The following is a 27,255-nucleotide window of genomic DNA, read 5'->3' as shown; positions in this document are numbered from 1 at the left end:
ACTGACTCCTATTTATGACCGGGTCACACCTTTTGCGACCTTCCAACAAGCAAACGAGGAAGCCCGGTTCACTTAACAACTGTGTGACTAATTTAACAAGTGCAGTGATTCGCTAAACAACGGTGGCCAGAAAAGTTGTAAAAAAAACTTTACCAATTGTTTAACCAATGTCTCACTTAGCAACATAAATTCTGGGGTCAATTGCGGTCCTTAAGCCGAGAACTATCCTGTACTTAAGTTTTTCAGATGCAGCGACACAAGTCAGCCTTCGTATGCTTCTGAAGGCTGGATGTAAATTCAACGAATGGCAACGTACCATCCGCTTGAAGGCCCCAGGTGAAAATCTTACCTCTCGGTAGTAAATGAATTGCAAAATAAGCATTGAATTCAACTGATTAGCATGCTGGGCCAAGCTTCACAAGGTGTGTTGATATCGTGCAATATGCAAACTTGCTAACACGTTTGATAAACACGGTAATAATTAATAGACGGGTTAATCTGAGATTACACAGAAATCCCAAATAAACCCAACAAAAGGTGTGTTTTTTTCCCCCAAACGGTAAACTGATCTCTATTATATGCCAATTATATTACTTTACAAAAGAATAATTTGCGAATGCTCTTCATTAATATGGAATGAAGAGGATGGGGTTTAATTGGCAGCCGTCATAAATGCAGACGGGGTAAATCCCAAAGATGAATTCCAGGGACAGATAAAGACTAAAATATAGAACGGTTTGAATTCAAACATTTGAATTTAACTTTTTAAATCCTGACCGATCTAAGACTGCATCTTACAACTCAGTTGTTTGTCTCTGGGAATCAGGGGGTCATTAAGTGAATCCAGCTTCCCCTGCTGACTCTGCTTGTCGAAAGCCAGCTGGGAAGATCACAAATGGTCACTAAACAAACTGTCGTAAGTCCAGGACTACCTATAGCAGTGTTTCTCAACCTTGGAAGCTTGAAGATGGGTGGACTTCAACTCCCAGAATCCCCCAGCCAGCACTGCTGGCTGGGGGATTCTGGGAGTTGAAGTCCACCCATCTTCAAGCTACCAAGGTTGAGAAAGTGACCTATAGTAAATAATGTTAAACACAGATAAGGAAAACCCGGTTATTCCGTCACTAAAGTTCTTAAATACAATTTTTCTTCCCACCCTAGATCGCCACGATGGCGCCTTGAACCCTTTGAAGGAGGAAGGAAATTAAAATAAAATAATAATCGCTGTGGAAAAATGAATGTAATCGTTTCACAACATCAGCAATTTAAGATAACTTTTATTGGCTGAAATTATTTCTCTCTTGCTGATCGATACGTCATTTCTTTCTCTTTTTTTCTTATAGCGTTAACGTCTGAAACAAATTTTCCCACCTCGTAATCTCCGGATGTGTCTGACTTCAGTTCCCATAATCCACCGGCAGATTGACCAAACCCATTTGGAAGGCAATCCAGACGAGGAAGAAATCTATTTGACCGGCAGTCAAAAGTTTTGATTCCTAAATAAGGCAGGATATTTTAGACCAAACCAAGTCTTAAAAACACTAGGGAATTTCTAGTATCCTGGCATTCTGACAAATTAGCCATCCACGGACACATAGACATAAACGGTATCTACATGCTATGCAAAAGAGACAATCAACGAGGCAAAAAGGGAACAAAAAGGGAACAAAACGACCAAGGCACCTCCCCATCTGCAATCAACACCCAGTTGAGCATAGATTAACTCCAAAATTAACATCGTATTAACAATCAAGAAGTAAATAACACCCCAATCAAGGAACTGCCAAACAAGCCAAGAGCAAACAGCAGAACCAAAGTCCATGCCTACCAACATTAACAGAGCAAGCCACGAGAAAAGGGATGTCAAACTCAAAGCCGGGGGGGGGGTGTATCTGGCCCGCGGGGTGCTTAGATCTGGCCAGCGGGGCCACCCTGGAAACAGCGAAGGACTGGCCCGCAGGGCCTCTGCCAGCGAAAACGGCTGCGGGCGGCTCTCCTAAGCTCTGTTTTTGCTGGCAGAGGGTTGCAGGAGGCTGTCCCAGCCTAAAACGGAGCTCGGGAGCCTGTTTTCTCTGGCAGAGCGCTTGGGCCACCACAGGCGCCCCCGACACGAGTGACATCGAGCTGGCCATGCCCATCCTGGCCACACCCACTCCACCCCCCCCCAAGGTCAAACACAACCCTGATGCGCCCCTCAGTGCAATTGAGTTTGGCAGCCCTGCACTAGAATATAAATTGAGAGCAAACCCCATTCTCTTCTGGCACTGATGATGTTACCTAGTTGGATCAGGAAACGTCTGCAAGTAAATAACTAAGCTCAGGAAGCACCAAGAAACCCACAGCCATCGTCACCCTCCTCCTCTTCCCTTTTCCTTCCTCCACTCCTCAAATCCTTCTCTTATAGTAGCATTGATGATGTTTCCTAGTTGGGTCATTAAACGTCTGCAACAAAACAACCAAACTCAGAGAGCACTAAGGATCCCACAGTCCTCCTCCTCCTCCTCCTCCCCCTGCACTCCAGAAACCCCCCTCTTTTCTAACCCAGATGATGTTCCCTAGTTGGGTCATGAAACATCTGCAAGGAAACAACCAAGCTCAGAGAGGATTTCTCCTCCTCCTCCTCCTCCTCCTCCTCCTCCTCCTCCTCCTCCTCCTCCTCCTCCTCCTCCTTTTTCTTCCTCTTCTCCTCCTCCTCCTCCTCCTCCTCCTCCTCCTCCTCCTCCTCCTTCTCCTCCTCCTTCTTCTCCTCCTCTTCCTCCTTCCTCTTCTTCTTCTTCCTCTTCCTCTTCCTCTTTTTCTTTTCTTCTTCTTCCTCCTCCTAGTCCTCCTCCTCTCTGCAAATTTCCTCTCCCTTCTAGCACTGATGATGTTACCTAGTTGGGTCATGAAATGTCTGCAACAAAGCAACCAAACTCAGAGAGCGCCAAGGATCCCACGGTCCTCCTCCTCCTTCTCTTCCACTCCGGAAACCCCCCCGCCCCCTTTCTAACCCAGATGATGTTCCCTAGTTGGGTCGTGAAACATCTGCAAGGAAACCACCAAGCTCAGAGAGCATCAAGGACCCCTCAAAATGGGATGGTCTCCCCCTTTTGCTTGCCTCCTCCTCTTCCTCCTCCTCCTCCTCACATTTGCAAGGTGAACCCAAGGGGTACCACCATACTGTATGGGATGATAGCGTTTCACCCCGACGCTTCTCCTTGTCAAAGCATTTGAAGGCAGGTGTGGAGGTTTATTTATTTATTTGTTTGTTTGTTTGTTTAGATTTATATGCCGCCCTTTCTCTGATAGGACTCAGGGCGGCTCACAACAATAAAACAGGAAAATAAAACAAAAACTCCGGGTTAAAAGTTACACATAAAATCCCTAAAATCAATTAAAATCCATTTTAAAACCCCCATCAGTCCTGGCCGGCCAGGCGAAATAGCCACATTTTTAATTCGCGGCGGAAAGAGCGAAGGTCTTTTTTGCACTTGCTTCAGAAGTTATTATCATTTCAATTATTTATAAAGGAACCTAACAAAAAAAAAAAATCCGGAGTCAACCATGGACTTCCTATGTATCATAATAATAATAATAATAATAATAATAATAATAATAATAATAATAATAATAATAATAATAATAATAATAATAATAATATTTTATAATATTATATTATAATTTTATAATATAATTATAATATCCTCTTTTTCATCATTTAATACACAGCGATCATGGGAATTTAAGAATCCGACAGCCACGGGTTTTTGTTTTTGTTTTTTTAAGAAAGTGGGAAATCCGGAAAAACGATTGCATTCATTAAAAACCCTCGGCAAATGACTCGTTTATCATCCACCCTGCAGAATGGCGCAAAAGCCGACGCATAAATTATTTATGATGTGTAACCGTTTAATGGAGCATAAAATGGGCTTTTTTTTTTAATTCTTTCTCTTCCTCCCTATTACCAAAAGTTGTGGGTTTTCTCTGCGCCGGTTCCAAAATTGGCAGGGTACCCTCCTAACCCATTCAAAATTATGACAGAGGCATCAATATTTTTAAAAAATTGTTCCGTATCAACTTGTGAGTTAAGAGGAAATTGCTGCTTATCAAAGGTACTGCACGGAAACTCTTCCGGCGGCTACATGGGGTCTTTCAAGAAATGCATAACTTGGGGCAAACTTTCGCCGGCACAGCCGAACACCGGCGGAGAACCACGGCGTCAGCCGGTAAAAGGTTTTCAGAGGGCTTTGGAAGAAAGCAACTCAACAAAAGCAGGATGCCCTATTGAAAGGCATTCTGCAAGCAGAAGGAAGACCCACACAGGGTGTCCTTGACTTAACAACTGTTCGTTTAGCGACCGTTCCAATTTACAACAGCGCTGGAAAAAAGTCAGGATAATAGAGTTGGGAGGGACTTTGGAGATCTTCTAGTCCAACCCCCTGCTTAAGCAGGAAACCTTATATCCATGATGGCGAACCTATGGTACGCGTGCCACAAGTGGCACACGGAGCCATATCTGTGGGCACGCGAGCATTGCCCTAGCTCAGCTCCAGTGCGCATGCACGTGCCAGTCAGCTGATTTTCGGGCCCTCCAGGCTCATTGGGAAATGGGAAACGGGCTGTTTCCAGGCTCCGGAGGGCCTCCAGGGTGTGTGTTTGAGGAAGGCTGTTTTAACCCTCCCCAGGCTCCAAAAAAGCCTCTGGAGCCCGGGGAAGGGCGAAAAACGGGCCTACTGAGCCCACCGTGCCATCGCATGCCAAAAGTGCGAGGTGGGGCGCATTGAATTATGGGTGTGGGCATGTGTGCGCGCGACTTCCCCTCCCCACGCTCCCCTTGCTTTTGGCATGCGACAGCAGAAAGGTTAGCCATCACTGCCTTATATCATTTCAGACAGGTGGTTGTCCAGTCTCTTCTTAAAAACTTCCAGTGATGGAGCACCCACAACTTCTGGTGGCAAGCTGTTCCACTGGTTAATTGTTCTCCCTTTTATAAAAGTTTTCCCTTAATTCCAGGTTGCTTCTCTCCTTGATTGGTTTCCATCCATTGTTTCTTGTCTTGCTTTCTGATGCTTTGGAAAATAAGTTGACCCCACCTCTTCTTTGTGGCAGCCCCTCAAATACTGAAAGACTGCTATCATGTCGCCCTTGGTCCTTCCCTTGTCTAGACTAGCCATGCCCAATTCCCGCAACCATTCCTCATATGTTTTAGTCTCCAGGCCTGTTCTGTCCCCTCCCACGAGTGGCCTTGCAGAGGCTCAAATAGCCCGGCAGTAACAAACGCAGGCTAGAGAGATTGAAGCTGGCCCTTTAATAAATAGTTCTCTTCCAAAGAGTATATCAGTCCAATAGTTACCAGGCAATGTTCCAAAGGTCTTGGCAGACAGCCAGCAGGCTAATGCAAGAATGCAGACTCTTGTCAAAAAAACCTCCAAACTAACAGTTGTAAATCCACTGCATCCAAAACGCCAACAAATTGGTCACCACGCCTTTCCAGCCTAGTCACACCCCTTTTATACTTTGTAGGGGGTGTGGCCCTACGTCTCCTGACTGCACCTATTGGGACGTGGCAATAGCTGTTCTCTACGACGTCTCCTACGTCTCTCTCTTGCATCCAATAGGGGCTCCCCCTCGTCGTTAGCGGCCTCTGTTTCCTCCTCAATTGGCTGGGGTCCAGAGGCACGTCAGCAACTGTCAGTTCTTGCTGACTCACCAGTGAAGACGGCCCCTCCCGCACATAGCTCGTGATAGCTTCCTCCTCCTCCATATCATCCTCCGACTCAGCATGCGAAGATAAATCAGCCTCCGGGGCCGGGATCACAACAAGGGCCTTTCATCATCTTCATTGCTTTTCTTTGAACTTTTTCCAAAGTCTCAACATCTTTTTGGTAGTATACGCTGACCAAAGTTGGTTGCAGTATTCCAGGTGTGGCCTTACTAAGGCTTTATAAAGCGGTACAGATACTTCACATGATCTTGATTCTATGCCTCTGTTTATACCACCAAGGATTGCATTAGGTTTTTTTTGGCTGCTGCCGCACACAGCTGTTCTCTGCTAATGGCTACTCCAGGGGTCACCTGAGAACCTTTCGGATCTCAGGGACCACTTAATTCATAATTTTAAATCCCATGGACCATTAATGTTAATTTTTTAAAAAGATAACTAGTATGTAGTGCAATATAAAAAAATGCAAAAAGGGACACAGTGGCTCAGTGGCTAAGACGCTGAGCTTGTCGATCGAAAGGTCAGCAGTTCAGCAGTTCGAATCCCTAGCGCCCCGTAACGGGTGAGCTCCTGTGACTTGTCCCAGCTTCTGCCAACCTAGCAGTTCGAAAGCATGTAAAAAATGCAAGTAGAAAAATAGGGACCACATTTGGTGGGAAGGGAACAGCGCTCCGTGCGCCTTTGGCGTTGAGTCATGCTGGCCACATGACCACGGAGACGTCTTCGGACAGCGCTGGCTCTTCGGCTTTGAAACAGAGATGAGCACCGCCCGCTAGAGTCAGGAATGACTAGCACATATGTGCAAGGGGAACCTTTACCTTTACTTTAAAAATGTAAATAATTTTTCTGCGGACCACCAAAATTTTCTCACGGACCACCAGTTGGTGACCGCTGGGCTACTCTATCCTTATTCCATTATTCCAGATGCGAAAGGCAGCTTTTTGGTGAGGGCTCCCACCAACTCAAAATTTCTCGGCTGCTGCTGAATTTGTGCATATGTCTGCTATTCTTCTTGAGACGTTTCAAACAACTTTACGATCTATATACTAATACCACTGTGCAAATATTAGAATAAACTGGCAACAGGAACAGCTGGAGGTTAAAAAAATATATATCAAGGCTTGGAGAAAAAAACTTTTCAGAAGAGCTAAGAGTAAAACTTCATGGCCAAAAAGTACATTGAAATGATGTGTGGGAGCACACAGGCATGTAAGGAATATGGGTAATCCTCTACTTATGACCACAATTGAGCCCCAAATTTCTGCTGCTAAGCGAGACAGTGGTTAAGTGAGTCTTGAGCCGTTTTACGACCTTCCTTGCCACGGCTGTTAAGTTAGCAACATGGTTTTTAAGTGAATCTGGATTCCCTATTGACTTTGCTTGTCCGATGTTTGAAAATATACTCATAGTCATACAGATATCGGAGGCGGTGACCCTTCTGAGAGCCGTATGCAACGAAATTTCCTTTTCATGTATGCCGATGAGTCAGGGGTGGGTTCTATTTTTTTTTACTACCGGTTCTATGGACATGGCTTTTTTTGTGGGCGTGGCTTGATGGTCATGTGACAATTATTTAGGATTTAGAAGAGGTACTAGTCTACCAGGCTTTTAACTGCTTGCAGAGCTGTACCGATCTACCCATTTATTTTTTGCAGGCACTGATCTACTCATGTATTTTTGCAGGCACCGGTCTACTCATTTGTTTTCTTTTAACACTGATCAGCTGTAGGACGGCCCTTTGAAGCCCCGCGGCAAGAGTTTAAACAGTTTTTTCCCTCTAGCCATCAGCTGGGACTCAGGAGGCAGCAACAGATTGGGGGTGGGGCCAAATAAAAGGTAAGAATAACGTGGGGGGGGGGGTGGAGGGCACGGAGGAGGGGCAGAACTGGTTCAGTGACTGTCACCGCTACCGGCTCAGGAGAACCGGGCCGAACCAGGAGGAACCCACCACTGTGATGAAGTGTTGTCACATTCAAAGTGACAATAAAGTTATTCTAAGTCTCTACAGTAGTGGCCAAAATTGTGGAAACCTTTTGGGGAAAGTGTATTTTTGAGGTCTGATGGCTAATAACACCACTTTTTGCGGGGGGGAGTTTCAAGATAATCCTATTCCACTGCTGGAATGGCCTGGGAATAGCCCAGATCTTCACCCAATGGAAAATCTATGGAGCCTACTCCTGGTTAGTCAGAAGCGACCCAGCAATAAAACCCAGTTCATAGAAGCCATCATTCAACCTTGGTTTCACATGATAACAGCTGCAGAACTCAAAGACTTGGTTCACTCCATGGGAAGACGTTGTAAGGCCGTCATTCATGCTAAAGGTGAACCAGCTAAGGATTAACTGACATGGTGATCATTTTGGTATATCTCGTTTTTTCTACATGTTTCACTTTTCTTCTTTATAACTGCTATTCTAATAGCAAATCCTCCATAAAAGTTATTGCATTACATTCTTGATTAAATTACCTTTCCATTGATATATCATTTTATGGTACTACTCCCCAAAAAAGTGGTGTTATTAGCTAGTTTTAGAAAACACACTTCTCCCCAAAAGTTTCCACAATTTTGGCCGCTACTGTAATATGACCCCAGGACACTGCAACCGTCATAAATATGAGTCTGAATTCTGATCACATGACCACGATAACATCTGCAACAGTTGTGGGAAAATTGAATCACTTTCTGGAACGCTGTTGTAACTTCGAACGGTCACTAAACGAACTGCCGTATGTCGAGGACTCTCTGAATCTTCTGGCTTTCCAAACGAGCGAAAACGTTTCCTTCCGTTTGGAATTCTTTCTTTCTTTCTTTCTTTTTTTTTCCCCCCGTTACAGGGCCCTAGCAGAAACGATTATGAAAAGGAAACCATTAAGAGGGATGCTAATGACCATGAATTGTGACAGATGCTATAGTAACCGAGGCTTGTTGGCTGACTCGTAGCCCCATTAACAATCTATCATAAAATACTCTGAACTTGCTCGTTTACGACTTGCTGTTCCACTCGAGGGGAAGAGAAACAGCGAGGGAGTCCCTCCGAGGCAAAAATCAGAAGCCATTTATTTATCCTAATGTCACGATCCCCACTGTTTGCCTGCATGATAATTAAGGAAATGAGAAGGGATGAAATATGGTTGCTTTTAAAAAAAAATGGGGGGGGAGGGAGAGATTGGAAGGGAAGGGCTTCGTTTAAAGAGGGCAAGGTAGCGTGTTGGGGGAGCCGGAGGATTTGAAGAAGCAGGGAAACTTAATTGGCTGTAACTTCCTCCAGGTCAGAAGGGAGCCAGAAGGTCATGTAGCTTGGCTGGCAGATGACACCGGAAAGTGGAGAACATCCGTATTCCATACGGTAGACAACACACCACCATCAGAAATGGTATGTGCAGATATCAGCTGAGTTCCCGAGGGAAATGCAATGTACAGGTAATCCTCAACTTACATCAACAATTGGACTGGAATATTTCTATTTCTCTCCCTCCCTCCATCCATCCATCTTGGATGAGAAGCAAAACAAAGAAAAACCAGGAAGTCCAGTTGCCTCTTGAAAAAGCACCTTTGGGACATCCATGATTTAGATGACTGAGAATCTCCATAGACATCTATCTATCTATCTATCTATCTATCTATCTATCTATCTATCCATCCATCCATCCATCCATCCATCCATCCATCCATCCATCTCTATCATCTGTCCGTCCATCCATCCATCCATCCATCCATCCATCCATCCATCCATCTCTATCATCTGTCCATCCATCCTTCCATCCAGCCATCTCTATCATCTATTTGTCCACCCATCTATCCATCCATCTCTATTATCTATCTGTCCATCCATCCATCCATCTCTATCATCTATCTGTCCATCCATCTCTATCATCTGTCCGTCCGTCCATCCATCCATCCATCCATCTCTATCATCTGTCCGTCCATCCTTCCATCCAGCCATCTCTATCATCTATCCATCCATCCATCTCTTTTATCTATCTGTCCATCCATCCATCCATCCATCTCTATCATCTATCTGTCCATCCATCTCTATCATCTATCTGTCCATCCATCTCTATCATCTGTCCGTCCATCCATCCATCTCTATCATCTATCTGTCCATCCATCTCTATCATCTGTCCATCCATCTTTCCATCCAGCCATCCAGCCATCTCTATCATCTATCTGTCCGTCCGTCTATCCAGCCAGCCAGCCATCCACCCAGCCATGGCATCTCCCAGGCAACAGTGATGCCATCATTCAATCCTTCCAACCCAGAAGCACTTTGGTGCTCCCAACACGTCTCTAATAATTATCCATCCATCCATTCTGGGTGTGTGTGTGGTCCGGAGGTCTTAAAGTTGCCAAGGAAGGGCACCCTGTTCTAGCTAAAGCTGTTCATTTATCTATTTACTAATTAAATGCATATGCCGCCCATCTCGCCGATTAAGACCCACCCCCCAAAAAACACAGGTCTGCTCCTTCAAAAAGGCCCATCTCACCCTTTCAGGAGAAGCCATGGAAGCAGAGAGGCGACTCAGGTGTAAAAACTCCCACCTTATTCTTACATCTCTTCGCAAACAAAAGTCTAGCAGAGTCTAAGATCAATTACATATTTTGGAGAGAAAATGAAGCTTTTTAAGAGGGCCAAAGGGGGAAACCCGCTCCAGTTCTCCGATCCGGATAAATCTAATTATTCTTCCACAACACCTGGCTAATGTACTGATTTAAGCACCAACTGCCTATTTTTTGCAAGCAATTAAGGGGGCCTCTGGAACCGAGTGTGATTCATCCTCCTTTTGCTATTTTTTTTTTAAAACCCCTTTAATATTCAGACTTTTCAGGACTCAAACAAACGAATCCTCCAGTTTGCAAAAGGTGCTTACCAGGGAGCCAATCCGACGAAAAACAAATGGAAATGATTTCCAAGTAAGCTCACTAAAACAGAGCTGGGAATTTTCGGCTGTCCTGTGAGATGCATAACCTTTTTTTTTATTATTATTATTATCATTATTTTACTCCTTAGAAACAGACACCGCTTTACTAGGCTTCTAGACCTTGCATGCAAATGAGTTAGCGCTCTCTTTTTTTTTTAATCGTTCGTTCTTCAAATGGCACGTTTTGCTTTCCAGAAAGCTGCTTGTGGCTGCAGGCGTTTAAATACGTACATCTCTCTATAACCATTATGCCTGCAAATGATTAAAACAAAAGAACCTGGGTGACTTTTTTTCTTTCTTTCAAAAGCATTTTTTTTTTCCTCAAGGAGAATTTGTCCAACATTTCTCCCGCTAAACTCAACATGCTAGGTAAAAGTATCCCACTGAGGACGAATATAGACGCCAAATGTTAGTAAAAGAAAAATAACGTCCTATTTGTGGTCTTTTAATTGAAATTCGTCTCTCTTTTTTTTTTCCCCTTCTACTGTGGGAAAAAGGAAGAGGAGGAGGAAGAGATACAGGTAGTCCTCGGCTTATGACCACAATTGAGTCCAGAATTTCCGTTGCTAAGCGAGACACTTTTTAAAGAGAGTTTTGTTCCACTTTACAACCTTTTTGGCTGAAATTGTCAAGTGAATCACTGCAGTCGTTTATTTATTTATTTATTGGTTCGATTTATATGCCGCCTTTCTCCGGAGACTCAAGGCGGCTTACAATGCATTAAGCAATAGCCTTCATACTTTTGTATATACCTGCTTAGTAGGGCTTTCGCCCCCCCCCCAAGCGGTGTTCTTTTTTATACAAAGTCAGCTTATGGCCCCCACAGTCTGGGTCCTCATTTTACCTACCTCGAAAGGATGGAAGGCTGAGTCAACCTTGAGCCTGGTGAGATTCGAACTTGCAGTAATTGCAGGCAGCTGGTGCTACTTAACAGCACTTTAGTCTGCTGCGCCACCAAGGCTCTTAAGTTAGTCACACGGCTGTTCAGTGAATCTGGCTATTAAGTAATTCACTGTTAAGTGAATTACTATAAATCGAGGACTACCTGTAACTTGAGATGGAAAGGTCAGTTGTTACAAGTAGTCCTCAAGTTACGACCACAATTGAGCTCAACATTTCTGTCGCTAAGTGAAACATTTGTTAAGTGAGTTTTGCCACATTTTGCAATCTCTCTTGCCGCCGTTGTTAAGTGGGTCGCTGCAGTCATTAACTTAGAAACCCGGTTGTTAAGTGAATCTAGTTTTTCCCACCCCCTATGTTTTAGGAATGAACACTAATTTCACGGATATTTTTCTCTGCATTGCAAATACTCATTATTGAACTTCATCTGCTCTGCTGCTATGGTATCTTCCTGCTTGGCTAGGCCTCAAAGAAGTAATTCAATGTTAGCCGACGTGGTTTCCCTCCAATTATTTCAAAATCACAGAACACGACTCATTTTTCTATTAAAATGATGAATGAGCTAAATGAGCTATGTAATAAAATACTGCAGGCTTGTAAACAAGGAAGGCTTTTCTTAAAACGAGGGCCACCTCGTTTAGCATGCCCGCCCTGTGGCATTTTCTAGGCCAGCCATTTTTAAAACACAGGAGAGGAAGAAAAAAAAAAAAGAAGAAGCGGGAAAAATCTGGGAAATAAAATATCAGGTATAATTTGCTTTTGAAGAAAATCAGAAGCCTCCTCGGAGTCAAAGATCAGCCGGTGACAAATGGAGCTGCTGACAAAATCGTGACCTGCAGCACAATAAATTCCCAATTTCACAGGCATCCATTTTGTGGACTTCAGAACATCATCATCATCATCTCCTTTTAATAACCCCATAATCCCTTGCGGGGTAGAGTCTGGGCAACTGAATGGACCTGAGTGTTTACTGGCCGGATGCCCTTCCTGTCGCCAATGCGGAGTTTTGTTCAGCAGATATATTCTCATTGTGCCCAAAATGAGAAATATCTGGCTCTACCTAGGATCGAACTCACAGCCTCCTGATTGTGAGGCCAGAGCTCCACCTCTAGGCCACCGCACCACTCGTTTAGTGGACTTCAGATGCCACAGACAAAATTTGCCCTAGAAATACAGGCAGTCCTTTCAATCGATCATTTAGTGACCATTCAGAGTTACAACGCACTGAAAAAAATGGGACTTAGGGTTGTGTTTCACAGTTACGACCTTTCCACATCCCGATAGTCATGGGATCAAAATTCAGAGGCTTGGCAACTGGTTCCTATTTATGACCGTTGCTGGGTCCCGACCTTCTGACAAGCCAAGTCAATGGGGGAGCCAAATTCACTTAACAACCAGATGACTAACTTATCAACGGCAGTAATTCGCTTAACAAGGGAGGCAAGGAAGGTCGCAAAACAGGGCAAAACTCATTTCACAAATGCCTCATTTAGCAACAGAAATTTTGGGCTCAATTGTGGTCGTAAGCCGAGGACTACCTGTCGCCAATTTTCAACGCTGTATCTGGCACCAACGTTCACAGAAATGATATTTTCTTTGCCTCTCCAGTCGGAGATGAGGTTTTAACACGAGTGGCAACTCAATAAACCGGTTTTTTCTCGAATACAATGTCTTAAAAGCAGCTCGTTTTGCCCAGCGCCGAAGCAAAACGTACGAACGGTAAATGCCCGGTGATTATAAGGAGATGAATATACGGCGGCTTTTGTCTCCCTCAGTTATCCATAGATTTACGTTTTAAATTCCAGATGCTCGACCGGCTTCAACCTGGCTCTCATAATTTGCCCGTTGATAGATTTGTCAATAAGTTATTTATAGCCACGTCACCGCCATGAAAACTATTCCAGCGACTATAAATCTCAGCGGGTTCGAATGAAGTTTTTCCCACATTAAATACTTTAATGAGAAGTATTAAATGCGGAGCTGTTGCAGCTATAGTCCTTCACTAACCTGGTCAGGCCACACCTGGAATACTGCATCCAGTTTTGCAAAAAAGATGCTGAGTCTTTGGGAAAAGTGCAAAGAAGAGCAACTAAGATGACTGAAGACCTGGAGACTAAAACATATGAAGAAAGGTTGCAGGATTTGGGTTCTAGAGAAAAGAAGAACCGGAGGTGAGGGGGGGTATTTGAGGAGCTGCCTCAAAGAAGAGTGGTCCAATTTATTCCCAATTTATTTATTTATTTCCTGCCTACTTTCAGAAGGCAGGACAAAAAAACAATGGAGGGGACACGGATCAATGAGAGAAGCAACCTTGGAATTAAGGAGAAACTTCCTAACAGGGAGGACAATTAGCCACTGGAACAGCTTGCCACCAGAAGTTATAGGTGCTCCAACACTGGAGGTTTTTAAGAAGAGACTGGACAGCCACTTGTCAGAAATGGTATAAGGGTCTCCTGTTTGAGCAGGGGGCTGGACTAGAAGGCCTCCAAGGTCCCTTCCAGCTGTGTTCAGATTTGATTTGATCTGACATAGGACTGGCACCATTGCGACCATTCAAAGTTATCATGGACATCCCCAGATCTATTTACAATCCAGTTTTGACGTTACAATGGCTGTGCCCTCTCCTTGCCCCCCCGGTCACACGATCAATTTTATTTTATTTTATTTTATTTTATTTTATTTTATTTTATTTTATTATTTTAATTAATTTAATTTAATTTAATTTAATTTAATTTAATTTAATTTAATTTAATTTAATTTAATTTAATTTAATTTAATTTAATTTAATTTAATTTAATTTAATTTAATTTAATTTAATTTAAATTTATTAATTATATTTCTATACTGCCTTTCTCCCGTAGGACTCAAGGCGGTGTACAGTCAAGAAAAATATAGATACACAAACATCATAAAATTGCTAATTAAAATTATTATTATTATAACATAGTTTGGAAAAATTATTATTATAACCTTTTGGGTGTTTGGAAACTGGTCCAAATTTATGGCTGGGCAACTGGCCACGGCCAACTGGCCAGAGCCAACCCACTATGGCTGACCCGCCGCAGGACAATTCGCAGCGGGGTTAAGAGTGACACTAATATCAAAGGAAGAGTGGAATAGAATCCTTAAAGAAAAGGAGGCGAAAGGAGGGGCAGAACGAAATGTGAATGGCAAAAAAATTGAATATTTTTTTTTATTATTTACGTTTTAAATAATTAAATTGAATTGTTAAAGTGCCCCACGGTGAGTTGGCCACGGCAAGCTCTCCCATTCCGTGGGGGATTACACAAGAATCCCAAAGGACTCTATGACTGATAGCATGCTGTCGAAGAATATAGTAAGAAGGGGTAAAACAGAAGGGCCCCTCCTAAAATTACTGTTTTAGGGTTGGGGGTCCCAAGGAATGAGGAGGGCATGGATTCTTTCCTTTTTAACCTTCCCCTGCCCATTTTATGTTCTATCTTTCGGGTTCTGAGCTCAAGGATAGGGAATATTTTTATTTTTTATTTATTTTATTTATTATTAAATGTCTATACCACCCTACTCCCGAAGGACTCAGGGCGGTGAACAGCCACAAGATAAAACACATAAATACAAAAATTTAAAATAGAATAAAAACGAATTAAATAATTTGGCTGAATTTAAAATACCCCATAATTTAAAAACAAATTAAAATTTACATTTAAAAAGGGGAGAAGATTTAGGCCAGGCCAGCTTGATGAAATAAAAAAGTCTTAAGCGCGCGACGGAAGGTGCGCAGATCCGGGATCCTCCGTATCTCCGGGGGGGAGCTCGTTCCAGATAGTGGGTGCCCCCACAGAGAAGGCTCTCCCCCTGGGGGCCGCCAGTTGACTTTGTTTGGCCGACGGCACCCGGAGGAGCCCCTCTCAATGGGAGCGTACTGGCCAGTGGGAGGCTATTGGTGGTAGCAGGCGGTCCCGTAGATAACCAGGTCCTAAGCCATGGAGCGCTTTAAAGGTAATAACCAGAACCTTGAAGCGCACTCAGAAGACCACCGGGAGCCAGTGCAGCTCGCGCAGGAGAGGTGTTAGGGAACTCCACGTCGCTCCCATAACCACCCGCGCGGCCGCACTCTGCGCCAGTTGGAGCCTCCGAGTGCACCTCAAGGGGAGCCCCATGTAGAGAGCGTTACAATATTATATGATTTGCCTTCGCAAAATCCTCTGCCTGGCTTCCCCAGGTTTGTCAATTCCAAAAGATGGAAGCTGCCCAGGCTACAATCTTACCCACACTTTCCCTGAAGGGTGTAAAAGGAAGTCGAGTCCATTTTCGCCGGACACGTGGATGCCTTCTGCAGCTCCATTCATGACCTGCCTTCTATCAACCTGGCAGCTCCTTCCTAAATTGAAAAGCTTGACATTTTGCCAACAATGCCACACTTTCAAATGGAAAAAATGGCGACCTTCCCTTTTTAAGTGCCTCAAAAGAACTTAAAAAGTTAAATGCGTGTTTCAAGAGCAGGAACGGGAACGTATTGAAGAAGGGGAGAAAATAAAAACCCACCAGGGAAAGTCTTTCAAGCAAAATTTTGGATGAAGGGAATCCCTGCGGTTCTATTCCCCCCCAAAAAAGATAATTTAGGTTATCTTTTAGTAAAATGAGGAAATGCATAGGTAGGTCATGTTATAAATATAAATATAAATATAAATATAAATATAAATATAAATATAAATATAAATATAAATATAAATATAAATATAAATATAAACCATATTTTTCAGAGTATGATGCACCTTCCCCCCACACACACACAAATGGGGGTGAAAATTTAGGTGCATCTTATACACCGAATGCAGCCTCACCCACCCACTGGCCCCCACCTTTGGCCTCTGCCTCCCAGCAGTTTACCCCCTTGCAAGCGAACAGCAAAAAGAAACAGTTCCTTTTAGCTTCAGCACAGCCTGATTAGCACAAGTTGATTGGATCGGCCTCCCGACTCTCAGCTGTTTTGCTCTCTGCTGTTTTGTGCGGGGGCCTCTGCTGCTTGCTGCAAGGAGGTAAATTGCTGGGAGCAGTTTTTTTTTTCTTGTGCTAATCAAGCTATGCTGAAAACGAAAATGAAAGTAAATCAGGCTAATTGCTGTTTGCTGCAAGGAGGCAAAATTGCTGGGAGGCAGAGGCAGATTTCTTTTTCTTCTTTTCCTCACCAAAAAAGGTAGGTGCGTCTTATACTCCGAAAAATACGGTACTTAATTTGAACATGATGAATTTAGTAGATCACTACTGACATTTTTAAATCATGGGTTTGTTTTTTTTTAAATTACAGGCAGTCCTCGACTTACGACCACAAATTTGAAAACCAGAATGTTGGTTGCTAAACAAAGGCAGCTGTTAAGTCAGCCAGGCCCAATTTTACCACCTTATTTTGCCATAGCTGTTAAGTGAATCATGGCAGTTAAGGGATTCGTGTGGCCGTTAAATGAATCTGGCTTTCCCCCATTCACTTTACTAGTCACAAATGGCGATCAAGCGGACTCCGTGTGATGTTGCAGCCGTCGTAAATACACACGGGTTGGTAAACCCTCCCCCCCCCCATTTTGATCACATGATCATCGGGAATGCCGAGACCGTTGTAAATGTGAGGAACGATTATCACTTTTTCCAGTGAATCTTAAACTGGTAACCTGGTTGTTAAGTGAATCTGGCTCCCCCCACCCCACCTCGTTGACTTTGATTGTCAGAAGGTCGCAAAAGGGGATTGCGTGACCCCGGGACACCAAGACAGTCATAAATGTGGACCTGATGCCAAGTGACTAAAATTTTGATCAGGTGACTGGGGGGAACGCTGCAACCGTCGTAAGTGTGAAAAACGGTCATAAGTCGCTCTTTTCAGTGCCACTGTAACTTTGAATGGTCACTAAGCAAACAGCTGTAAGTCGAGGACTGCCTGTATGGTCAGCCAGCTTTGCTGGCTGAAGAACTCTGGGAGTTGAAGTCCACAAGTCTTAAAGTTGCCAAGGTTGGAGACCCCTGATTTTAGGTATTTTTGCAACCGCATAATCTTGGGAAGAACCGTACAACTTACCAGTAGCTGTGTCTTCATGCGTTCATCTTCGGCTGAAACTCTCTCGCGCAGAACAGCCCTAGCCAAATGCTCGCTGGACGCAGTCCTCTCCCGGTCAAGGGCTTTAGCCACTTCATCTTGGAGGGACAATTGATTTTGTTTTAATCTGCAAAAAAAAAAAAAGAGCCAAGAAAAGTGAACGATACGGTCAAAACGGGAGGTGTCCACACTAAAAAAAGGACCATTGAAAGAAGCCGGGAATTTGCCAGAATGGGTTGGTTACAGTCAGAGTTACAGCAAAATCAAAGAAAGAGTGGAAGGGAATCATTAAAGAAAGGAGGGACGGAACGAAATGTGAAGGACAAAAATGAAAACATTTTTTCCCCCCACTATTTTAAATAATTCAATGGGACGGTTGAATTGGCCCTCGCCGAGTTGTCCTGTGGCGAGTTGGCCATGGCAAATTGTACAAGGCGAGTTGGAATAAAGCAGGAGACCCTCTACCGTTAATGAATGTTACTTCTGGCCTTTGGTTCGAGGAGCAGATAATAGAGTTGGAAGGGACCTTGGAGGTCTTCTAGTCCAACCCGCTGCTCAGGCAGGAAACCTTATGCCATTTCATTTTTTTTTCATTTCATTTCATTTTATTTAATTTGTATACTGCCCTACTCCCGAAGGACTCAGGGCGGTGAACAGGCACAGAATAAAACACGTAAAATACAAAAATTAAGAACAAAAGTAAAATCGAATTAAATCAATTTAGCCCAAGACAAATTTAAAACCCCAGGTTAAGAACAAATTAAAATTTACGTTAAAAAAGAATGGGAAAGGTTAGGCCAGACCAGCCTGGTGAAATAAAAAAGTTTTAAGAGCACGGCGGAAGGTGCATAGATCCGGGATCCTCCGTATCTCCGGGGGGAGCTCGTTCCAGATCATAGGTGCCCCCACAGAGAAGGCCCTCCCCCTGGGGGCCGACAGCCGACATTGTTTGGCTGACGGCACCCGGAGGAGCCCCTCTCTATGGGAGCGTACTGGCCGGTGGGAGGCTATTGGTGGTAGTAGGCGGTCCCGTAAATAACCAGGCCCTAAGCCATGGAGCGCTCTAAAGGTGGTAACCAAAACCTTGAAGCGCACCCGGAAGACTACCGGGAGCCGGTGCAGCTCGCGCAGGACACACAGTTGTCCAATCTCTTCTTAAAAATTTCCAGTGTTGGAGCATTCACAGCTTCTGGTGGCAAGTTGTTCCACTGGTTAATAGTTCTAACTGTCAGGAAATTTCTCCTTACTTCTAAGTTGCTTCTCTCCTTGGTTAGTTTCCACCCATTGCTTCTTCTCCTGCCCTCAGGTGCTTTGGAGAATAGCTTGACTCCCTCTTCTTTGGGGCAACCCCTCAAATACTGGAAGACTGCTATCACATCCCCCCTAGTCCTTCTTTTCTCTAGACTAGCCAAACCCAAATCCTCCAACCGTTCTTCATATGTTTTAGTCTCCAGGCCTTTCATCTTCTTTGTTGCTCTTCTCTGCACTTTTTCCAAAGTCTTGTTCCAAATTTCAATGGAATTGGCACCCCGAGACACGGAAGAGCATTCCTCCCAGCTCGTGTCTACTGATAAGGTCATAATGCGCCCAGAAGCTGCGGTAGAGACGTATAATTGCTGGTTTTTAACAGGCAAGAGGACTTCTAAGCATGAATGCCAGCCTTTATTATATGCATAAAGCTTCAAGTCTAGCAAGCAATGTGATTTCGACTTATCAGCACAGCACGCAGATATAATATCATTATGATTATAAAAATCCTATTTCCCAGAAAGATTAAATGCATTATTAATATTTCTTGGGTAGCACGTAGTGTGTAATCTAAGCAGAGAGCTATCCATATTCCGGGCCACTCTTCTTCAAAATAAGGTGATTTATCTGTCATATTTACCATCAAAGGTTTTAACTCACACATAACTTTATGCAAGAGTTACTACTACTCGGGAGATTGTCATCGGGAGCCTCACCTGACAGATACACACAAGAGACAGGAGTGAAAACTGGCCAATCCAGAGGCTGGGCTCCGATCAATCAATGCCGAAATCCCAGTTCCTGCAACATTTTTATTTATTTTTATTTGCATGCCTCATTTCAATAAACAACTCAAGGTGGTGAACGTATATAATCCATTATCCGGCTCCTCTTTTGTACGCAACAACTGAGGGAGGTAGGGAGGGAAAGAAGGGGAATGAGATGGAAAGGAGGGAGGGAGGGAGGGGGGAGAGAGGGAGGGGAGGATAAAGCACAGGCACAGGAGGAGGGAAGGAGGGAGGGAAGGGGGAAGGAAAGAAAATGGGTGGGAGGGAAAGAAGGAGAATGAGATGGGAGGGAGGGAGGGAGGGAGGGAGGGGAGGATGAGACACAGGCACAGGCTGAGGAGGGGGAGGGAAGGAAGGAAGGAAAGAGAATGGGTGGGAGAGAAGTAAGTAAGGAGCCTAGTGGCGCAGCAGACTAAAGCACTGTTAGTAACAGCAGCTGCCTGCAATTACTGCAGGGTTCAAATCTCGCCAAGGCTCAAGGTTGACTCAGCCTTCCATCCTTTCTAAGGTAGGTAAAATGAGGACCCAGTTTGTGGGGGCAATAAGCTGACTTTGTATAAATATACAAAAGGATGAAGGCTATTGCTTAAAAGCATTGTAAGCCGCCCTAAGTCTCCGGAGAAGGGCGGCATATAAATCAAATTAAAAAAAATAATAATAAGTAAGGAGGAGGGAGGGAAGGGGGGAAGGAAAGAAAATGGGAGGGAGGGAAAGGAGAATGATGGAAGGGAGGGAGGGAGGGAAGGGAGGATGAGACACTGGGCAGGCCGAGGAGAGGGAGGGAGGGAGGGAGGGAGGGAGGGAGGAAGGAAGGAAGGAAGGAAGGAAGGAAGGAAGGAAGGAAGGAAGGAAGGAAGGAAGGAAAGAAGGCTCCAGCTAACAAGGAAAGTAGGCAACATTTCACCAAGGAGTGCAAATTATTGACATACCGTTTGTTTCAAGGAAAGGTTTGCCTAATAACTCAATTGTGTTTGGGCTTAAAATCCCTGCGTAATTGAAAACCGATGTTATCCGTACGAATCAGGCCTACCATATTTTAAGTCTACATCCCATTTCACAACTTGCCAATGATGGACTTCGGCTCCCAGAATTCCTTAGCAAAAGCCATTGCCGGCTGGGGAATTCTGGGTCCTGAAGGCATCCCATTAGCAAGATTGGGAAACCCTGGCTTCGATGTTTTACGTTACGCTCTGCAATCTAGAGAATATCAGGGTCTTCGGATACTCTGCTGCGTAGAGGACAACCTGTTCCAATAACCGTATTGCCGTCTGCTTTATATTCTTTAATTCGCAAAAGGTGGAACGTTGCGCTCGCAGATGCCATCTGAAAAACTGCCAAAAGGGGCCAAAATCCTCTTCTTTTAAAAAGGAAAAAAATCCTGCCATTCTAACGCCCCTCGTTTTTGTACGAGGAGGAAAAAAAATGCGTATTAAATAATAAAATGTATGTTCGCACACTGAGCACAAAGTCAACATCTGAAAAGACGCCCGACGGTGAAAGACGATCAAACAGGCCTCTTCAAACAAGGTCTGGAAACCGCAGCAGAGATTAAGGCTTCGGCGTCTCGTGCCTTGCGTTACACGGACAAGATATTTTTTCGGAGAAAATCCTTACAGCCAGGGTCGCTTTGCAAATATTCCCCATCCGGCATTCCCTTCTATTACACAGGATTTTATCTTCATCCCTAAGGGAATGGTTAAGAGGAAGGAAGGAAGGAAGGAAGAAGGGTGGATAAAAATCAATGATTTTTTAAAAAAAAAATCAAAAAAATCAGATTTTTTTTTATTTAAATCGGATTTTTTTGATTTAAATCAGATTTTTTTGATTTTTATTGAATTTATTTTAATAAAAAACTTTTGGGGTAAAAATCTATCGTAAGATAGTTTTCTATTTAAGATACATAAATAATTTAGTTTATTCAGCATGAAATGAAGCTTAGTTATGTAGCACGAGGTTGTATATTCTGCAACACTGGGACTATCGGTGAGTCAACAGTGGGTCAAAGGAGTAGCAGAAGTGACAGTTGCTCTTTAAAAATTATGATTTAAATCAAGCCTTTTTACTAATGATTTAAATCACTAGTAAATTTAAATCATGATTTAAATAGACTCGATTTAAATCAAACCCACCCTGGAAGGAAGGAAGGAAGGAAGGAAGGAAGGAAGGAAGGAAGGAAGGAAGGAAGGAAGGAAGGCAGTAACAAGCCGAATGGCCTCAATTGATCCAAACAGAGCCGGAAGGGACCTTGGAGGTCTTCTAGTCCAACCCCCTGCTCAAGCAGAAAACCCTGTCCCATTTCCGACAAATATGTAATGTAATTAGAATAAAGTCAGAAGGGGTCTTGGAGGTCTTCTAGTCCAACCCCCTGCTTGAGCAGGAGACCCTGTCCCATTTTAGACAAATGGCTGTCCAGTCTCTCCTTAAAAACCCCCAGCGATGAAGCACCCGCAACTTCTGGTGGCAAGCAGTTCCACTGGTTAATTGTCTTCAATGTTAAGAAGCTTCTCCTCGATTCCAGGTTGCTTCTCTCCTTGTTTAGTTTCCATCCATAGTTTCTTGTCCTGCCTTCTGGTGTTTTGGAAAATAAGTTGACCCTTCTTTGTGGCAGCCCCTCAAATACTGGGATACTGCCATCATGTCACCCCTAGTCCTTCTTTTCATTAGACTAGCCCAGGAGTCGGCAACCTGTGGCTCTGGAGCCGCATGTGGCTCTTTCACCCCTCTGCTGCGGCTCCCAGTCATTCAAAATATGCGTCACAACCACCAATGTGCGACACCCGCCGGCATGCAATTATTGAGCTTTTCAATCCCCGGTAGGCCAACCATGGATAAATCCAAGAAAAGTTTCAGAAGAAAGCAGAACATTTAATTCAACGCTCTCTACATGGGGCTCCCCTTGAGCTTCACTCGGAGGCTCCAATTGGCGCAGAGTGTGGCCGCGCGGGTGGTTATGGGAGCGACCTGGAGTTCCCATGTAACACCTTTCCTGCGCGAGCTGCACTGGCTCCCGGTGGTCTTCCGAGTGCGCTTCAAGGTTTTGGTTATCACCTTTAAAGCGCTCCATGGCTTAGGATCTGGTTACCTACGGGACCGCCTGCTACCACCAATAGCCTCCCACTGGCCGGTACGCTCCCATAGAGAGGGGCTCCTCCGGGTGCCGTTGGCCAAACAATGTCGACTGGCGGCCCCTAGGGGGAGAGCCTTCTCTGTGGGGGCACCTACGATCTGGAACGAGCTCCCCCCGGAGATACGGAGGATTCCGGATCTGCGCACCTTCCGTCGCGCGCTTAAGACTTTTTTATTTCATCAAGCTGGCCTGGCCTAAATCTTCTCTCCTTTTTAAATGTAAATTTTAATTTGTTTTAAATTACGGGGTATTTTAAATTCAGCCAAATTATTTAATTCGTTTTTAATTTATTTTAAATTTTTGTATTTATGTGTTTTATCTTGTGGCTGTTCACCGCCCTGAGTCCTTCGGGACAAGGGCGGTATAGAAATTTAATAAAATAAAATAAAATAAAAATAAACTACATATGCTAGTTTTGTGGCCGCTCAAGAAATAGGGAAGGGTTTTGTGGCTCCCGGTGTTTTCTTTTCTGTGGGAAAGGGGTCCAAATGGCTCTTTGAGTGTGTAAGTTTGCAGCCTCCTGAACTAGACATATCCAATTCATATGCAACCGTTCTTCATATGTCTTTGTCTTTGGGCCTTTTTCCAAAGTCTAAACCTCTTTTTTTTTTAATGTGGCGACCAAAACTGGATGCGGCATTCCAGGTGGGGCCTTACTAAGGCTTTAGAAAGCGGGACTAATCCTTCACATAGAGGGAAGCTTCGTTGCTCCATAGACTTTCCGGAATGCAAACCAAAGGGGAGTTTTTAACCGAGTTTATTAAGAAGCGTCTTTAGTTACTCAAGCAAAAAGCTTAAATTATGCAGGCAATGGACTAAACTGCACGGCAAGGCCTCCCCAGATCCTGCAGATTATTCCCATCAAATCCCATTAGCGACCCAATCGATGGTGCAGAAAGAGAAAAGGACGAATGGACACGGGCACATATCCATATACACACAGAGAGAGAGAGAGACGTCTATTTCTTGTTGCGGAAGACGGGGATAATCTCAAACCGAGGCTCCGGTATTGGGGATTGTTGACGAAGAGAAAGCAGCATCTGTGGGCTTCAGCCGAGCCATTGCTGGAAAAGGAGGGTCATTTGGAAGAGGAAGGCTTCGGCCAACCGAGGGGCAGGGTTGGTGAAACGTTTGAGCCCCACGGGGCAATTCTGAAACAGGCCGGACAGGGCAAAGGAAAGGGGCACTAAATATCATGCAAAGATGGTTTTGCATTTTGATGGGAATGGGTTTATTGATTGATGTCCAGCTCAGCACAAAAATCTTCTTGTACTTTTAGCCCACGGCTATTTATCCTTCTCATATCCTCAGAATCCCCCTTATTAGACCCTTCCCTCCCCTCCCCTCCCCTCCCCTTTCCTTTCCTTTCCCTTCCCCTCCCCTTTCCCTTCCCTTCCCTTCCCTTCCCTCCCTTTTCCTTCCTTTCTCTTCCCTTCCCTTTCCCTCCCCTCCCCTCCCCTTTCCTTTCCCTTCCTTTCCCTCCCCTCCCCTTTCCTTCTCTTTCCTTTCCTTCCCTCCCCTCCCCTTTCCTTTCCCTTCCTTTCCCTCCCCTCCCCTTTCCTTCTCTTTCCTTTCCTTCCCTCCTTCCCTTCCCTTCCCCTCCCCTCCCCACTCCTTTCCTTTCCCTTCCCTTCCCTCCCCTCCCCTCCCCCTCCCCTTTCCTTTCTCTTCCCTTCCCTTTCCCTCCCCTCCCCTCTCCTTTCCCTTCCTTTCCCTCCCCTCCCCTCCCCTTTCCTTCTCTTTCCTTTCCTTCCCTCCTTCCCTTCCCTTTCCCTTCCCTCCCCTTTCCTTTCTCTTCCCTTCCCTTCCCTTTCCCTCCCCTCCCCTCTCCTTTCCTTTCCTTTCCCGTGAACAGACAGTGAAGTGGGTGTGTGGGGTCTCTAACAAGGCTTTGAGTTCTAAGCACACAGCGCTTATAAGCAGCATCCTGAGTAACGGGAATTAAGTTTCCTATAAACTTCTCCGCTGTCCTCACCACTCTCTCTAGGGACTTTCTATCTGAGGGCGCTGCTGCCACCAAACCAAACAGGGATACGGTTTGTTAAAATGCTCTCCATTGTGCCTCCGTAAAAAGTGGCCAGGACAGGAGGAGAAAGAGGTGGTCTCCTCATCCGACGCAGGAAATGCAGCCACTGGTTCACTAAGGATGACCAATTCAGATTGTTCGTTATCTGAACCCCCAGGTACTTAATACTGACGAACGCCCTTGCAAATTGACATCACAAGCTCAGGCTCAAAACCGAACAAAGAGATCCGAAAGGCTTATTTGAAAACGAGCCTCATTCAAGATTTCATTCATAGCATTTCTCTTTTTCCTTCGGTTCAGCTCCTCCCCGCATTGAATCTTTTTCAATCTAAATCAGACATTGTCTCTCGCTTCTGAAATTGGACCGGCTCACGTGGGGGAACGACGCCAGGAGAACTTTGTCGACTGAAAGGGTTGTGCGCCAAAACCGACAAACACACTCTCACTTCCCTGGAGCTTCAGCGCAAAGCAGGGCCCGTGCCGAAGGCAGTCTTCGCTTATTTGCATTGTGTAATTGTAGGGTTTGCAGGAGTTTAATGAAACTAACACAAGTCAACACTGCTCCAGGATCACAAACACTGCCGTGAATCAACTTAGAGCCGCTTTCTCCGCCAGCAGATTTGATTGGCATTTAGTATGCACCGCAAAAAGCCTACAATGTCTAAATCTCCAGCAAGGAACTTTACCGAATGCGTTAATGCCAAAAAAAAATAAAAATAAAGAGACACCTCAGGATTGTATGCAGGCACACAAATCCACAACCAGCCCTTTCATTTCAATGTAATACCTCAATTGGGATTCAAATGCACACCCAGACACAAAGACACACAAACAAACACACATTCCAACACAGGGAGAAGTGATTGATATTCTGCCTCTACAGGTAGTCCTCGACTTAGGACCGCAATGGAGCCCAAAATTTATGTTGCTAAGTGAGACATTTGTTAATTAAGACATTAATTGATTAATGTCTCACTCAGCAACATAAACTTTGGGTTCCGTTGTGGAGCCACGGTGGCGCAGTGGTTAGAGTGCAGTACTGCAGGCTACTTCTGCTGACTGCCGGCTGCCTGCAATTTGGCAGTCTGCAATTTGGCTGCCTGCAATTTGGCAGTCTCACCAGACTGAAGGTTGACTCAGCCTTCCATCCTTCCGAGGTGGGTAAAATGAGGACCCAGACTGTCGGGGACAACAGGCTGACTCTGTAAACCGCTTAGAGAGGGCTGGAAAGCACTGGAAAGCAGTATATAAGTCTAAAGGCTACTACTATTGCTACCTGCATAGGCAGAATATCAATCACATATCCAGCGATGTTAAGTGATTTTTTGCCCCCATCTTACCACAGAGAGGGAGGGAGGGAGGGCAAGAGAGGGAGAGGGAGAGGGAGAGGGAGAGGGAGAGGGAGAGGGAGAGGGAGGGAGGGAGGGAGGGAGGGGGAGAGAGAGAGAGAGAGAGAGAGAGAGAGAGAGAGAGAGAGAGAGAGAGAGAGAGAGAGAGAGAGACCTTCAAAACTCCCAGAATTCCCCAGCCAGCATGTGCAATTCTGGGAGTTGAAGTCCGTCTCATTGACTTGACAACACCACAAAGAATCACGTCCAACCCCGCCTTCCTCCCAAGAGGAGGAAGACTTTTCCATCTGGCCTTAAAATTTTCTGGTGAGCTTCCATCCCGATTCTCTTCTGCTTAGCTCCTTGAGGACAGCCAAGTGGCCACTCAACTATGGCCCTTCAATATTGTATTCAGATGGGATATCCCATAGTCTAGTCCAGAGGTCCATGACTGGTGGACTTGAATTCCCCAGACATCCGTACTTATCTACTGCTTATAGGGTCCATGCTGGCTGGGGAATTCTGGGAGTTGAAGTCCACCCAGTCCTAAAGTTGCCAAGGTTAAGTAACACAGATGCTCAAGACTTGTGAAGAAAGAAGAGAACAAACAAGATGGCCTCACCCTAGGAGTGTCCAACTATGGCAATTTTTAAGGCTGGTGGACTTCAACTCCCAGAATTCCTCATGCTGCTGGGGGATTCTGGGAGTTGAAGTCCACAACTCTTAAAGCAGCCAAAGTTGAGAAGCACAGATGTTCAAGAAGAAAGAAGAGAACCAACAACAAGGCCTCACCCCAGGCGTGTCCAACTATGACAACTTTAAGACTTGTGGACTTCAACTCCCAGAACTCCCATGCTGGCTGGGGGATTCTGGGAGTTGAAGTTGAATTCTGGGAGTTGAAGTCCACCAGTCTTAAAGTTGCCAACTTTGGAGACCTCTGATGTAGACCAACCCTTCCACCACTGGGCCCTCATGCCTCCCTGGGCTGAGAATATCTAAATGCAGGGTCAGCCTGGTTTAATATCACCAACGGAGATGTACAAAGTCCCCATTCAATTTAGAAAAATGCTTCGCTTGGCTTATGGAGCTATTTTGCTTCTCCTGAGATGGGAAGCCTCGATCTATTTTTCCCCTTCCTCGAGTCAAACAGCTT

The 27,255-nt window shown here is 44.8% G+C and overlaps 1 protein-coding gene across 2 annotated transcripts in view; it reads right to left on the bottom strand.

The window, feature by feature from the left end:
• Positions 1-27,255, bottom strand: part of CHCHD3 (coiled-coil-helix-coiled-coil-helix domain containing 3) — a 203,070-nt gene that overhangs the window by 113,318 nt on the left and 62,497 nt on the right. For both annotated transcript variants that reach the window (XM_034420781.2, XM_087873565.1), the window contains exon 4: positions 17,568-17,712. In XM_034420781.2, the coding sequence (XP_034276672.2) occupies positions 17,568-17,712 (145 nt within the window). The remainder of the gene's footprint in view (positions 1-17,567; positions 17,713-27,255) is intronic.

The sequence above is a fragment of the Pantherophis guttatus genome, chromosome 7 (genome assembly GCF_059756535.1).
Source record: "Pantherophis guttatus breed Tessera chromosome 7, ASM5975653v1, whole genome shotgun sequence".
NCBI lineage: Eukaryota > Metazoa > Chordata > Lepidosauria > Squamata > Colubridae > Pantherophis > Pantherophis guttatus.
This window is presented reverse-complemented; position numbering and strand designations above follow the sequence as displayed.